This window comes from Candida pseudojiufengensis (assembly GCF_024610245.1).
Source record: "Candida pseudojiufengensis strain CBS 10847 chromosome Unknown scaffold15, whole genome shotgun sequence".
NCBI classification, from domain to species: Eukaryota; Fungi; Ascomycota; class Pichiomycetes; order Serinales; family Debaryomycetaceae; genus Lodderomyces; species Lodderomyces pseudojiufengensis.
In genome coordinates this window covers 162,053-178,466 of record NW_026261535.1, presented here as the reverse complement: position 1 = coordinate 178,466, position 16,414 = coordinate 162,053, and the positions used below count along the sequence as shown (strand labels likewise).

At 27.1% G+C, this 16,414-nt stretch overlaps 7 protein-coding genes across 7 annotated transcripts; 4 read left to right on the top strand and 3 right to left on the bottom strand. All coding sequences in view use genetic code 12, as the record gives it.

Moving 5' to 3' along the window:
- Window positions 1–1,199: 1,199 nt before the first annotated feature.
- KGF55_004265 (uncharacterized protein) lies at window positions 1,200–3,614 on the bottom strand (the record flags this gene model as incomplete). Its single annotated transcript, XM_051759149.1, has 1 exon — window positions 1,200–3,614. The coding sequence occupies one exon, from the start codon at window positions 3,612–3,614 to the stop codon at window positions 1,200–1,202; it is 2,415 nt and encodes an 804-aa protein (XP_051613056.1).
- Window positions 3,615–4,629: 1,015 nt separating this feature from the next.
- Window positions 4,630–5,094, bottom strand: HPA2 (D-amino-acid N-acetyltransferase; the record flags this gene model as incomplete). The annotated part of the gene is made up of 1 exon (XM_051759148.1): window positions 4,630–5,094. One exon carries the CDS (start codon window positions 5,092–5,094, stop codon window positions 4,630–4,632), a length of 465 nt encoding a protein of 154 aa, XP_051613055.1.
- Window positions 5,095–6,181: 1,087 nt separating this feature from the next.
- On the top strand, window positions 6,182–8,032 carry GPI1 (phosphatidylinositol N-acetylglucosaminyltransferase; the record flags this gene model as incomplete). Its single annotated transcript, XM_051759147.1, has 1 exon — window positions 6,182–8,032. The coding sequence occupies one exon, from the start codon at window positions 6,182–6,184 to the stop codon at window positions 8,030–8,032; it is 1,851 nt and encodes a 616-aa protein (XP_051613054.1).
- Window positions 8,033–8,563: 531 nt separating this feature from the next.
- YST1 (40S ribosomal protein uS2) lies at window positions 8,564–9,690 on the top strand (the record flags this gene model as incomplete). Its single annotated transcript, XM_051759146.1, has 2 exons — window positions 8,564–8,653; window positions 8,995–9,690. 2 exons carry the CDS (start codon window positions 8,564–8,566, stop codon window positions 9,688–9,690), a joined length of 786 nt encoding a protein of 261 aa, XP_051613053.1.
- Window positions 9,691–11,028: 1,338 nt separating this feature from the next.
- SMI1B (Smi1bp) lies at window positions 11,029–12,552 on the top strand (the record flags this gene model as incomplete). Its single annotated transcript, XM_051759145.1, has 1 exon — window positions 11,029–12,552. One exon carries the CDS (start codon window positions 11,029–11,031, stop codon window positions 12,550–12,552), a length of 1,524 nt encoding a protein of 507 aa, XP_051613052.1.
- Window positions 12,553–12,576: 24 nt separating this feature from the next.
- Window positions 12,577–13,950, bottom strand: DIE2 (dolichyl-P-Glc:Glc(2)Man(9)GlcNAc(2)-PP-dolichol alpha-1,2- glucosyltransferase; the record flags this gene model as incomplete). Its single annotated transcript, XM_051759144.1, has 1 exon — window positions 12,577–13,950. The coding sequence occupies one exon, from the start codon at window positions 13,948–13,950 to the stop codon at window positions 12,577–12,579; it is 1,374 nt and encodes a 457-aa protein (XP_051613051.1).
- Window positions 13,951–14,176: 226 nt separating this feature from the next.
- KGF55_004259 (uncharacterized protein) lies at window positions 14,177–15,725 on the top strand (the record flags this gene model as incomplete). Its single annotated transcript, XM_051759143.1, has 2 exons — window positions 14,177–14,969; window positions 15,118–15,725. 2 exons carry the CDS (start codon window positions 14,177–14,179, stop codon window positions 15,723–15,725), a joined length of 1,401 nt encoding a protein of 466 aa, XP_051613050.1.
- Window positions 15,726–16,414: the final 689 nt, after the last annotated feature.

Below are 16,414 nucleotides of genomic sequence, written 5' to 3'. Positions count from 1 at the left end.
GATAATATCTTTCTTTGAATTATTATAATAATGGATATGTCAAATCGATCAAAATCATAAAAAAATAATAAATTTATTTTTGAAAGTTGTTTTAAGAAACGAGGGAAAATTAAAAATAGTGAACTAAGATACAAAGTAATACAAAATTGTAATTATTTATATAATAATATACGAACTATAGATAAGTAGTTAGTTTATCTACTATTTGAAACTGATTTTGAAGTGTAAGTTCAAACACGAACGAAAATGTACAAGGATTAGAGTAAAACTTTGAAATTGATACCGAAGTTATAAGATTTAACCGAAAACTTATTTTTCTTTTTTTTCATCAACCGGTTAAATAAATATTACTCTAGGTTATGGCAGTAAAAGAGTACTGTAAAGCACTATACCAACATTTGTAGAGTAGAAGAGCAAAGTTATTGCTGTCCATCGTTGGATAACAGTAATCCCGAATTTGAAGCATGATGTGGTAGGTAAAATCAGATGACATGGAGTTGAATTAAATGGCTTTGAAAAAATAAAATGGAATGTGAATTCTGGTTAGTAACATATTTAAATACTAAACTAAGTAATATGATTGTTACTTGCGCAAAATATTTAAAGCCCTATTTAAATAGAAGAATACCATTCTTTAAGGCAAATTCCACTTCTTCATTATGTGTCAAATTTTAAAAAGTTTGGAGAAGTTTGAAAAAAAATTACGAGAAAATAGAAAGGGGTTTTTTTTTAAATCCGATTTGAACGTTTAAAAAAATAATAATGATATCATTGATTAATAACTGAAACATTTCATGTTCACATTAAAAATACAATACAACAATGCTATTGGCAATATGTAAATCAATGCCCTTATTTATAACAATGTAAAAAACGTTTAGAAGACCTCTTTACGTCCGGTAAGCAAATTAAATTTAAAGCCCATTTGAGGCTTTGGAATACGACTGAATAGTTTTATTTTCTTTGAATTTCTCTGAATTAAGTAATAAATAATTTTGCTACTTGTCTTGAATACAATAGGAATTGAAGACCATTTAATGAGTATGAAAATATCACAACCTAGGGTATTCATGGAATTAAGAATTCTATTGTATTTCCTACATTCTCAAAAACGCTCGTGTAAGAAAAACTTTAATAAAATGAGTTATCAAAACTATAACAAAATTTCTTAGATATTTATTTATAAAGTACGAACATGTTTAATACCTTTTCTTACTACTACTAGAACTACTATTTGAATTTACTGATGAATTTCTACTACTTGATCCTTTATTATTACCATTATTACCATTTCCATTTCCACTCAATAATGATTTATGTTCTTCATCTTCTTCATTATCATTAATAATACCACCAATATTAATATTACTATTTAAACTAAAAGATTCAGATCTTGAACTTGATGATCTTTTTCTCTTTTTTTTAAATTTTTTATTATTAGTTTTTGTTGAAATTGATCCATCAATTAATAAATCTTGATCATCTTCATGATCACTTACATTTTCAATAATAGTTTTATGAACTCCATCAACATTTATAACACTTTCTATAATCCCACCAGTTCTGTAAGATCTTGATTCTTGTTGTTCTGGTATCATAAATCCTTCATTATCTCGAATGATTGATGATTTTGAATTTGAATTTGGAATTGCAGTTGATGATGTTGATGGAATTTTAACTTCATAATGACCATCTTCATAATGTTGGTGATCTTCATCATTATTATTATTGATTGTTTTTTGATTACCATTTGAATTTGAATTTGAATTATTTATTTGTTCTGATATATCAAATGATCTCTTTTTAGCTTCATTTATTGCACCTTCTTCTGTTGAATGGATTTGTCCAACTAAATTTATATTATCATGATCCTTATTACCATCTTCACTATTATTATTATTTGTATCTTGAGATGTTGGTGGTGCAGGAGATGCAGCTTTTGCAACTGATTCAATAGCTCCTTGATCTGGTCTTTTAATTGTAACAAATTTTTTACTAGTTTCTAAAGGATTCAGAGCAGGATTTTTGATTTTCCATTTTGATGCAGCATTGGTTGAAGTACCTTTGTTATCTGCACTAGTTGAAATTTCAGAATGATCGTTTTTATTATTATCTCTACGGGTGTTTGGAGTAGATGATATTACAGTAGCTTGAGAACCTTGTCTTGTTAATCTTTCTCTTAAATCAGATGGTAATTGTTGTTGTTGAGAATCTAATGAATTTCTTTTTGAATTATTTCCACCTCGTTGATATAAATTATGTAAATAAGCAGTTAAATTTCTTTTTGATAAAGGTCCAGGTTGTTTTCTTTTTATATTTTTATTGATATCAATATAGACATCAGATTCATCAACAATTTCTTCACCTATTAATTCTTCAATAACATCTTCTAATGTTAAAACACCTATAGCACCAGTTGGTTCTCCAGGAGAATCACTAACAATAATCATATGAGATTTACCTTCTTGAAAATAATTTAAAATATTTAAACATGAAGTATCAACTCCTGTTTCAGGTAATGTAGCTAATGGGAAAGAAGCAACTGGTAAAGAATCTTCAGGATCATAACTAATTAAAACTCTAACTAATAACATTCCAATAAAATTATTTGGTTCATTTGGTAAATGTATAGGAATTCTTGAAAATCCTGCATTAAAAATTTCTTCAACTGTTTTTTCATCTAATAAAGTATCTGCACTCATTGTATAAACTCTATCCATTGGTGTCATAATTGAACTAACTGATTTTTCTTTTAAATCTAATACTGCACTTATAATAGTAACTTCATCTTGATTTAATCTTTCAACTCCCATAGTTTTATGTAATGTAACTAAAGTTTTTAATCCTGATTTTTTATAAACTGTACCATGATCTTCACCTAATATATGATCTAATAATAAAGCACATGGATAAGCAACTGGATACATTACATACATTAATACTAAAACAAATGGTGCAAATAATGATCCAACTTGTAAACCATATCTAACACAAATAGATTGAGGAATAATTTCACCAAATATAACTATTGAAACAGTTGATGTAACAACTGCTGGCCAACCACCACCAAGACAACGATCTAATACAATAGGTAAAGATTCATTAGTTATAACATTTGATAACAAAAGAGTAACTAAAACCCAATGTTTACCTCTACCAATTAATCTTAAAACATTTTTAGCATGTTTTCTTTCATTTTTATCACCACTTGTTGCAATAACTTTTAAATAAACTTCATCTTGACCCATAAGACCTAAAGTTAAACCAGCAAATACTCCACCAGCTAATACTAAAAACATTGAAATCAATAAATTCATATAAAATTCTTCTGGTGTTAATTCTTTATGTTTTTCAACATTACTTGTATTATCATCTCTTGCATATATTGGAATTGAATGAACTAATTTAATTAAATTTGAAAAAATGAATAAAATTTTCCCAATTCCATTAGATCCAATACTATTTGAATTAAATCTTGAATTTGAACTTGTGGTTAAAGATCTTCCTTTTGATGATGATGATAAGGAAGAAAATGATAAATTGTTTTTATATTTATTATTTAAGGAGACGGTAGATCCATATTGAGATAGTGAAGATAGTTTATTTTTTGACATATACGTATATAAATAATAACACTATTGGTTAGTTTTAATATGTACACTGGAGTTTGATTTAATAAAAAGTAAAAATTAATGTTGAAAATAATTAGTGATGATATGAGATCTCTAAATTAAAGTTGTAAAAATGCGTTGTTGATGTAATTTGAGAGCAAAAAAATAATGGAAGTAGAAAAACAATTTTTGTGAGATAAAAAATTCGATCAAGATAGAGAAACTAACGGAGAGAGAATTAAAGGAAAATAGGGAGAAATACTATGTTTAAATTGGAATAGAAAGCAATGTTCACTTGAAATTATAAACTAAATGCCCTTAGTAAACAACCTGTTGAAGTACTATCATTAATGAGATTATTGGAATTGGATCTTTATTCATTAAGCTCATTTCATTGTCGTGAAAAATAGGGTTACATTTTTAAATTTAACTAAAAAATCTAAAATTCAAGGATATGGACCAAATGAGATCGATTTTGAAAGTAGATAATTCAAATTTACAGTGTCTTTCGAACAAGATTCGAAGATTCTATATCTGTATCTGATTCATAAAGTATTTAATTTAGACCATATGACTCTATCTTGCTACATTAACAATTTTCAAAGATTTAAAGAAAATTGGCGTTCAAAGAGAGGCGACAATCTCAAGCCTAATGGTTTTGAAATCGCTATAACGCAAAGCATTAAGTCGATTAACTGACTCAATCACTATCTTTTTCGAGGTGACACAGCCGAATTGTTTCAAAATAATTGACGCCATTCGAGAAAGGCAAATAGCGCAAATTATAATTTTTAGTCGATATCGATTTTAGTTCACTTGACAAAATAATTTAAATGACTATTTTTCTTAGATCGATCATTGATAAGGATCTAATGCGGTACAGACTTAAAAAAGTTCTTTAAAACTTTGTTTACGCAGTAGGGGTACATTAGATCTAATTCTAGTTGAATACTTTAAAGTGCATTAATTCTTGTTTATTCAATATTTAAAAATCATAAGTCATATAAAATTATACATTTTACTCAGGTCTTGAATATTTTAAAAAACCATCTTTAACACCAACTTTAGTATATAATAATTGAGCTCTATGATTTTCAAATTGAGTATGCCAATAAGTTTTTCCACAACCTAATTTATCAGCATCTTCATAAACTGAATTAATTAATTTTCTACCAACTCCACCTAATCTATTTGATTCACAAACAAATAAATCATTTAAATAACATGAATCTTCAATAGTCCAAGTATTTCTATGAGTTAAATAAGTTGCAAATCCAATAATTTTATTTGTTGATGAATCAATTGCAACATTACAATAAGTTGGATCATTGGAATCTAAAAATCTTTCAAATGTTGTATTTGTAATTTCTGGGGTAATTTTATCTAATGATTTATAAAATTCAATGTAACCACCTGGTCCTGTCCATAAATTTACCCATTCTTCTTTATCTTTTGCTTCAATTGGTCTGATAACTACTGACATTGTATGTTCGATATTCTATAATTGATTTTACAAATTAGAATTCCTCAAATCTAATGGGAGTTTGTCTTCATATATAATTTTCAGATTTCAATATCTTAGCGGCTAAATTTTCTCGATTAGGATTTTGAGATCTTTATTATTTTTAAAAAATAAAATAGTTTCATATTTTAAGGAGGAGATCTTAAATCATAAAATCTCCAACTTTTGACTAAATAAAACTCTCGTATACATTAATTGAAGATTTGTTGCATATTGGAGCTTAGATGGGACCCGATTGCCGAATGGATCGATTACTTGACGTTTCTTTTAGTTGTATAAAGCTATGATAGCGCTACTTTAGTTTTTTTTCTCCCCTTAAAAATTATCAGATCAATAGTCTAACTTACTAGGTGGTAAAAATTGTTTTTGAATTGTATTCGAGATGGCAATTCTCAATTGGTTGGACCGACATATCTTCCCTGAGTTTGATAAGCAAAATACAGATTTGGTAGAAAACAATTTTGCTCATATTAGTATAAAGATATGAGTTTAGTTGCAAAATAAATGAAATTTGCTTCCAATCGATTGCAGTTATTTTGTGAAATTTTTCCAGGACTACGTTTCTCTTCGATCACCACTCCAAGGACTGAAAATTACCGATTTTAAAAGTTGTAAGTCAAACTTGAGTTAGTAGTTACGCTGTTGATACAGCCGTTCCATATTTTGAGTTTGAAGACGTAAAACATTTGACATTGTTTACTTGTTGCGACATTGGTCCAAACATCTACGTAATACGATATTAGCGTTTTGAGTTGTACTTTAAATTGACAAATCAATCATTCTATGGTTCTAAAACTATCTCAATGTTTTGAATCAGTGATTATAAGACTCGTCATTACCATACTACTACTAACGTTAATATACTATACAACTTATATCTTCATCAGCAAATTTGTTGTTGAAAAATATCCATTCATTGATAAATTAAAAGAATCAACCGATATCAAAGGAATCAATCCATTACCAAACAGGCAACTCACCAGAAGTACATTCTATCAACAATTGAACAATAGTTCTCAATATTTACGAAGAGATTCATTTTCAATAAATGAGTATAAATGATGGTGGCTCTACGACTACTTCAATCCAAATTTACTTTCCAAATGATTTGAGGAGGTATTTCAAACAAAAACAGGTATGTTTATTGGGGTATAAATTGAACAATGTATACATTGTACTTGACTGCGTAAAAGATAAGACAATTGAAGTCAGAGATAATGAACTTAAGGACTTACAACTAATCGGGTCAATCAATGATGATGATTTCAAATTCCACATAAAGCTACGATATGACGAAGATAGTCAACTATTAAGTAGTTCAATACCATGTATGATCATTAATTTTGATCCTCCAAATTTCAAAAATTTAGAGTATTTTTCAATAGAACCAATTTTATTACAATCAATGGGTGGTTTTAAAAGTAAAACAAATGCATTAACTGAGGATAAATTAAAATTTTATCAACCTGAACATTCAATTGATCAATCAAACCTTTCAATTTCAAATAATCAAGTACTTGAAAAAGTCAATCAAATTTGCCGTAATAGATTATTATACCATAGAAAAAATTACAACAATACAAATATTTTCCAGTTTGTTTTGAAAATTATAGTCACTGGGTTAATTATACCATTTGTAAAATTATTTCAATCATTTATAATATCAATTATAAATTTCATAAATACACCCATTTTTGGAATATCATTAGTTCAAATTTCAAAAGTTTTTCGACATTTAGATTTAAGATTAAAACAATTTAATTATTTTCCTATACAATTTTTATGTTATTATGATAGAAGAATATTATATCAACAAGATTCTCCAATAGTTAATGAATTAAAATTACCAATTTTTAATACAAATCTTAATATTAATAATTCAAATTATATAAATTTATATAATTCAATTTGGCTTATTTTTAATGATTTATTATTAGGATGGTTTATTTATTCAACTATTTTAACTTATCAAGACAAGATTTTTTGTTTTATTGATACAATTATATTAGAAAAAATTTTATTTAAAGATATGATGTCCCTTATTACATGGATTTCGGTAAAACATCCAGCTGGATTTAAATTAAATACAGATTTAGGTCAATTTTTTGGTGAGTTATATACTTGGACAATAATATTTTGGAAAAATCATGTACAAAATTTAATAATTTTTAAAAATAAATCAATATTATTATTTTTACTGAAAATTTTATGTTTCTATGGTGGAGGATCATTTTTTATATGTTTTTTAATTGATTGTATTAGTATTTTAACATTTCATATTTTTGCATTTTATTGTTGTTCAACAAAAGTTTATAAAAAACAATTAGAAATTATTAAATCTTTATTTCAATTATTTAGAGGTAAAAAATATAATGTCTTGAGAAATAGATTGGATAATTTAAATAATTATGAAACTGGTGATATTTTTGAAATTGATCAATTATTAATTGGTACTTTATTATTTATGATTATGATTTTTTTATTACCTACTATTTTTGCATTTTATTTAATGTTTTCAATTATTCATATTTTAACATTAATGATTTATAATCTTTTGGAAAATATTACAATTATTTTAAATTTTACACCTATTTTTGTTTGTTTATTAAAATTAAAAAATTCAAAAAGATTACAAGGTGGTATTAAATTTGAATTTTTAAAAAATGAAAATAATATAAATTTTTTAATGTTATCTAATATTTCATTAACTTATCTGGAGATTTTTGTGAATTACATCAAATTATTTAAAAGAGCTAAAAATTTTAGAGAATCAATACTATTGAATTTAATTTGTGGAGATATTATTAGTTTTAAATATAATTATAATTTAAAATTCATGTATTTAATGTTGCCAGAAGAATATACGGAAACGATTAGTGTATGGAAATATGTTAAGTAGATAGGAATATATACAAATATTTAAGTAATTCCCTGATATATAGAACTAGACTCAAATAAGAGCAGGGTTAATAAACGTACCTGTACTTTGTCTTGTCATACTTAATTTTGCAACCATTCCGAAATGTGTTTCAGATTGTTTACAATTTTGCATCACGTGTATATTTGTTTTTGTAGGGTTATAAAAGTCCACTAGTAGTGCAATTCTGCACAGGATCGATTTATTAACAGAAAAAGTATTAACTCGCGCTCAACTACGGTCGAAAGTTCAGTGCTTACGCTCCGTGGCTACCATCTTACTCGCAGTATATTCGTAATGTTCTCGTTACTCTCGCTTCAGCACATAGTGAAATAATTGACACAAAAATTCTATTATATGTTCCACTATAATTTTAACTATTGTCTACTAACTTAGAGAGAGAAAGTAATACACAGAAAAAAAATTGTAATTTTTCAAAAATTTTTCAAAGTATAAAGATTTGATTTGAAACTTTGATAATACAACAATAATAAATAGTCATATAAATCAAAGATGTCATTACCAGCTTCATTTGACTTAACTCCAGAAGATGCTAAATTATTATTAGCTGCCAACGTTCATTTGGGTTCAAAAAACGTTCAAGTATGTTTTAATCGTGATTAAGAATTAATGGATCGAATAAGAATTGATTGGGAGACACAGTATAGTTGCGGATATCACCATGAGAAAGAACAAAGCATGTATGAGGGATGTTATCTGTTGCATGAACTTTTATGTAATGAATAAAAAATTGGAGAATAATAGAATAAAAAGCCAGGAAGAAACTACATAAAGTATACAAAATTAGGTGCCTACCAGATATTAAATTCTCAATAAACTTTCATTCCAAACCAAAATTGATTTATACTCCTACTACTTTTACAATCAATCAGATTGATCCGTCACGAATTTCCGAGTTATTGAATACTAACTTTTCTTATTAGGTTCACAACAAACCATATGTTTATAAAACCAGACCAGATGGTGTTAATATCATCAACATTGGTAAAACTTGGGAAAAAATTGTTTTAGCTGCTAGAATCATTGCTGCTATTCCAAATGCTTCAGATGTTGCTGTCTGTTCATCAAGAACTTTCGGTCAAAGAGCTGTTTTAAAATTCGCTGCTCATACCGGTGCTACTCCAATTGCAGGTAGATTTACTCCAGGTAACTTTACAAATTATATCACTCGTTCATTTAAAGAACCAAGATTAGTTATTGTTACTGACCCAAGAACCGATTCACAAGCCATCAAAGAATCATCATATGTAAATATCCCAGTTATTGCTTTGACTGATATGGATTCACCATCAGAATATGTTGATGTTGCTATTCCATGTAATAACAAAGGTAAACATTCAATTGGTTTAATCTGGTGGTTATTAGCAAGAGAAGTTTTAAGATTAAGAGGAATTATTACTGATAGAACTTCAGATTGGTCAGTTATGCCAGATTTATATTTCTACAGAGATCCAGAAGAAATTGAACAAAATGCTACTGAAGATGGTAAAACTGAAGAAGTTGAAGAAACTCAAGCAACTGAAGGTGAAACTGAATGGACTGGTGAAACTGAAGAAGTTGATTGGGCTGAATCAGGAGCTACCCCAGCTGCTGAAGATGCTGCTGCTTCAAACTGGTAAATCATTTAACAACAAAACAACCAAAATCAAAAAACCAACTAAGTCAATATATCATAAACACAACCAATTACATAAACTATTATTGATTATCAAAAAAAAAAATATATGAATATCAAACCAATGATAACAAAATATTTGTATATTAAGTACTAGAGGGGGGCTCATAGTGTATTTTTTACATAGTTTCATTTAAATTAACGTTTAATTATAGCATATTTTAATGTAGTTTTTCGAATACAATATGAATTGAAAAGTATCGACCTGTATTTAAAATATTCAAATTACGCGCGCGAGAATCTGAGATGAACTGACAATAAAAAAATTATCAGAATATAAAAAATATTTACAAAGTAATACCACTCTTTTCTTCTTTTTCTTCTTCAATTTGATTACCATGGATAGTGATTGAAAAAACTTTCAAAATGAATTAATGAAACAACAATATGTGATTAATCATAAAAACAGCCTTTAAAAAATAAAAAATCAGTATGGAAATGTATTAGAGACTCAAGTTCCTTGTTATGAGGAATGAACACTTAAAAACTATTTTATCTGAAGAATTTTCATGTGAGTTGAAAGGTTTTCTTTCTTTTCACTAAAGTTTATTGATTTGGATCATTTTTATCCCCATTGGATTCTTCGTTACATGTTTTTTTGTTTAAGTTTTGTTTTTGATGTTCCTGATTTGTTTTTTTGGACTGTTTTTTTTTTTTTCAAATAGTGTTCAGAGTTGAAGATCTATGATCTTGATACCTCCATACACCTTTTTTTTTCACAAATGTTTTTTGTTGCAGTTATAACTTTGTTTCTTGACTATATTTTGTTTTTTATGATTCTTCCTAGATTAAACAACCTGGTTTATCGTATTATTCTTTATCAATAAGATTTTTTACTTCATGCCCAGGTAATATTTTACTTTTATATGGTGATAGTCTGTTAGACTATATTGATTTTATCTATTTTAAGTAATTGAAATATTGTAAGTAGTAAACGCTACCAAGTAGAGAAATGTAAGAAAAACGCGTTATTTGATTTTTGTAAATAATCTTTCTTTTCTTTATGTTTCATAATAAAAAGTGAAACCAATTAAATGATTAAATTATTTACATGAATTGACTACTATATCTGAAACAACAAACACTAAACCTTATCATACATACATATACATATTCAATAAATCAACAAATTATAAACTAATATCAGTTGCAGTACACTAGTTCCTTTTCAAACTTACACACTCGCTATAACACTAGGTCACAACTCGTCTAAATTTAACCTTTTCTGTCAAAATTTATTAATAAAGTTTTTACACATTTTTAAAATTTTAAACCTCAAGTCATGTCCAAGTCCAAATCAAGTATTGGTCAAAAATTTCAAGAACTTCTATATTATTTAAGTACTGATGATAAATATTCAGAATATGATTCAAGAAAATCTTTTAATAGAATTAATAAACCAGATTCAGAAAATTTATTAACTGTATATTCTCAACATAGTACTTCATCATTAGAATTAAATAATGTAAATACAACTACAACAACCACAACCACAAATTCAAATGAACCAAATGATAATCCTGAAGGTATACATGAAATGAAATTAGCATGGAGACATATAAAATCATGGTTATTAAAAAATGCACCAGATATGAATAGTTCATTACTGAGTAAATGTACAAATTCAGATTTAAAAGATTTTCAAAAAGATTTAAATATAAAATTACCTAAATGTGTTTTAGAATTTTTTAAAATTACTGATGGTCAATCGAATTTTGGTAATAAATTAAATATTGAAACAAATGGTTTAATATTTGGTTTAAAATTAATGTCATTAGATGAAATTATGATTTCAACAGAAAATTGGAGAAAAGTTGCAGATTTTATTCATTTAGAAGAAAATAAAGAAAATCAAAAATTAAATGAATTAAGTAAATTACCAATAAGTCATCCAAATTCAAATCAAATTAAAAAAAAATTAAGTTTAAATACAAGTAGTGAATTATCACTGACAAGTAATTCATTTGATTTATCATTAGAAGAAAATTCTCGTAAAACTTCAGTATCGTCACATGATTCATCATCATCTTCATCAAATAACAATTATAATAAATCGAATAAAAACTCAAATATGCCAAAACAAAGATGTTTACCACCAGGTACAGTGCATGAAACATTTGCTCATCCAATGTGGATCCCATTAGTTACAGATGAAGTTGGAAATTATATTGGAATAGATTTATCACCTCCAAAAGGTGGAAAATGGGGTCAAGTAATATTATTCGGTAGAGATTTTGATTTTAAATTTAAAATATCAGATACATGGGGTGATTTTTTACTAATTTTTGCAAATGATTTAGAAATTGGAAATTGGGAAATTAAAACAAATAAAAAAAATAATTATGGTGATTTATTTATTGGAAATGAAGGAGAATTAGTATTTGTTGATAAGGAAAGTAAAATGGAAATACCATATTTAGAAATGTTAAAAAGAAGAGCTGTTAAAAAATGGATGAATACTTTGGAGAATGAATCACTGGATGATATTAATAAAGAATTACTACAAGAATTAAAACAAAATGAAGTATCTATACTATCTTTAAATAATAAAAACTTTCAATCAGTTGATAGTTTTATAAATAATAATTTAAATCTTATAGATAATGTTAAACCACAGGAGAAGGTAGAGGAGAAAATATCCTTAAAACCTATATCAAGCATAAAAACAGCACCCTCAAAGTTACCATGTAAAAGTCCATTATCTCAAGAAGTAACAGAGGAAGAAATTGAGGAAGACGCTGGAGATGAGGATCAAACAATAACAAACATTGAAAAGACTCTAGACGAAGTAGATATTAAAAATTAATATAAATTTAAACTTTTTTACTCATTACCATATTATTCTCTGAATATTATTAGGCTCACTTACCCATTTAAATTTGTAATTGAAAAAAATATAGCTCGTTATGACATTAATAAAATTGAGCCAAATAAATTCCACGAAATTTGAATAAGAATAGCTTGGATTGATATATAACCTGAATATTATCAATGGTATTATGTAATATCTAGGTTCAAATAATGGTGAAGGTACAATTGTTAATATAATCGCAATTAGATAAGCTAGTATTGTAATTGGTGATAAATATATTCTTTTAGCTTTTGATAAGCTGTTTATAATATTATAAGTTGCAAAATGATATAGTGGAACCGCAACAATGAAACTATATTCATGATTTATTAATTTTCTGAAGATGTAAAATGTATAATGTCTATTATCAGCCAACAAGAAAGGATGAACAATTGTAAACTTATCAATTATAAGTTTAATTAAAACAAAGGAAAATCCATTTAACAAGGCATTTATACCCCAATTTCCAAATAAAAAATTTAAATAGTTTTTGAATGTAGTTTTATTTAACCATACTGGCCATGTGAAAAAGTTAATAAATGTAAAACAATAAAATACTTGAACTAAATGTAATTGAACTTGATGATTTTCTTTATCTCCAAATGTTATACCACCGTTAACTTTTAAAAAGATAGCAAATAAAATTACATTTACCAAATAACCAATCAATGATGTCCAATTTTTTATAGCCAAGGTAATAAATTGATAAATTCGATCAATCAATGAGTTACTTCTAGTAATTTTCCTATCAATTGAAACAGCAGCGATGAAAACAATCCAAATCATATTAGTTTGTCTCATCCATAAACTTAAAAATCCAAAAAATGAACTTAACAAAGGCCATTGATTGATTTTATTATTAATCAAGCTTAATGAAATGATTATAAATATAGTTGACCAAATATCAGTATAAAAGAAATAATAAAAAGTGAAAATTAAAGGTTGTGATAACATATTTATATTCCAAAATTGAAATGAATTTGATTTTTTGAAAATGGTTAAAAATATTGGTAAAATTATTAATCCACCAAATAAATTAATTGATCTTAGCACATTATAATTAAAACAAGTTAATTCTCCATTTGTTACAAACAGAATAAATTTCGAGTATATAAATCCCAACATATATAATCCTGGTGGTGTTGTTATTTTATTATCCCAGTTCTTAAAATTATATTTACAATAAGTTTGACATTGTCTTAAATGAAAAATTTCATCAATAAATGGTTGTTTGATATGTTGTGTTGTTTGAAGAAAGATGAAACCCGAAAACCCAATAAATACTAATGTACATAAATATTTGAGTAATATTAGCTTAATATAGGAACTGTTCCTTTGAATTATCAATGGCATATAAATGTGTTGAAATATTGGATAAGATTGAGTATCAATTTGAAGATCACTTATCGATTTCAAAACAATTACACAAAGATCGTTTTTCGTGGAATTACAAAAAAATGAATTTTGGTTGCAAAAAATCCAAACGTTGGCAAAACTTCATATTGGCAACAGATTTGATTAAGATTGTATGCCTGGCAGAAGTTAAAATACTGTTTGCTATATAAGAAAATCAAATTAAATGACAAAACGAAAACCTTTGATAATTGGAGATAGATATATACCCACATTTTCTTCCATACAAGCTTATAAAACTGATTCGATATCACCAAGTCATTCAATAAATCCGCATAGTAATCAAGCCAGTCCAAATAATTCCTTGATTGATAATTCCACCATTTATCCTGTTAGAGTGTCATTTGATAGCACACACTCTTCAGATTCCTCATCATCTTCAAGTATCACTAGTTCTTCTTCCTCAAATCAATATCCTAGTAATGCACATCAAAAAATAGTTGCTGAAGCATTAGATTTTAACAGAGACTCAAAAGTGTTCCAATATAATCAAATATATACTCATGAAACAACTCAGAATTTATTGCTGTCTAAAGTTGATTCATTAAACTCTGGTTCTTCTTCACCTCCCAAAAAAACTCGAGATCAAATTAAAACAATTCTTGCTTCTGATATTTTACAAGCACCAGGATTAAGAAATGATTATTATTCAAATTTAATAAGTTGGTCACAAAAAACAAATAAAGTTGTAGTCGGATTAGGCTCAAAAATTTATCTTTGGGGTTCAGAAGGTATAGTTACTCAAATAAATTATAATATTGATGAATTAATTACTTCTGTAAGTTGTTCTTTAGATTATTGGATTTTAGCTGCTACTGCAAATGGTAAAATTTTATTAATTGATCAAAGAGAAGATAACAATGTAGTCTTAGCTGAATATAAATTAGATGATGATAAATGTGTTTTTTGTTTTGCTTGGTTTGGTGATTCTTTACACTTTTTAGCTGGTGATGATAGTGGTGAAGTTCATATTATGAGAATTAATAATCTATTTACTGTTCAAATTGAAAATCTTAGGGGGTTTAAATGTCATCAACAACAAATTTGTGGTAATTATATACTTTGTTTCGATTATAGTTTTATAGCATCTACTAACATTCTTTGTAGGACTTGCTATTAATTCAAATAATGATGAAGTTGTGGTTGGCGCAAATGATAACTGTTGTACAATCTGGAGTTTAAAAGATTATAAATCACCAATTTTAAAATTCATTTTACACCATAATGCAGCTATAAAGGCACTTGCTTATTGTCCATGGACTTCATCTTTATTAGCAACAGGAGGAGGTTCAAAAGATCGTAAAATTAGATTTTGGCATACATCAAGTGGTACATTATTAAAAGAATATTATACAGATGGTCAAATAACTTCATTAATTTGGTCAAGATTTAAAAAAGAAATTGTTGCAACTTTTGGATTTGGTGGTTCAACAAAATCAAATTTATTAAGAGTTTATTCTTATCCTGATATGATACCAACTTTAGAAGTTAATGCAAGTGGAAATTTAAGAATTTTAAGTGCTTGTTTAAGTCCTGATTATTCATCAATTTGTGTTGCAACAAATGATTCAACTATAAGAATTTATCATATTTGGAATAAATCAATTGAAATAAAATCAAATTCAAGTAATGATTCAAGATTAGTTGGTGCTTATGGTAGTGAAATTATTGATTTAATTGAGGGAATTACAAAAAGTAATCCTGTAATAAGGTGAATAAATAGTTGCAAAGATAATCTAATAAAATAGCTTTTGTTCTAATACCCATTTGCTTGTCTTGACTTCTAGCTGCTTGTGGACCTCAAGTAAAAAGGCAATATTATTCAGGTCTATATGCAATTAAGTATTCTATTTACAAATTCTCCTGTATATTTGGCCCAGTCATGGATCTGCTTCACTAATCCCAATGAAAACTTAGACCCAAACCTGCCATCGATTATAACCGAAGAGTCATTTCATCACAGAAACCAATTTTAAATTTGCACTAGCATTAGTACCCACTACCACAGTAATTACAGCATCAATGCTTTACTAACTACATCAAGTTGCTCTATGCAACCCCGTACTATGTAGTCCTTTGTTATTAATTTTATCAATCACAGTGTTATTGACATGATGTGATCGATAAAATTAATAACAGTAGCTTTATGGATTGCACAAAAATGGGCTACACAATAGAACAATTTGACGTGGTTAATGCTTCCCCTCTTTAGATGGTGAACAAATAACACATGTTAAGCCTCCAAGGAAATCAAACCATCCAATGAATAAGCGAAGCTAGCATCAAAAACACTAGCAATCCATCCAAGCGTGGTGTATCTGATCGAAAGATGTTAAAACATTTGCCTAGTTTTCGGTCAACAAGGTAGGTATAATCTCAGTCTCATATCAAAATGAAAAACCAA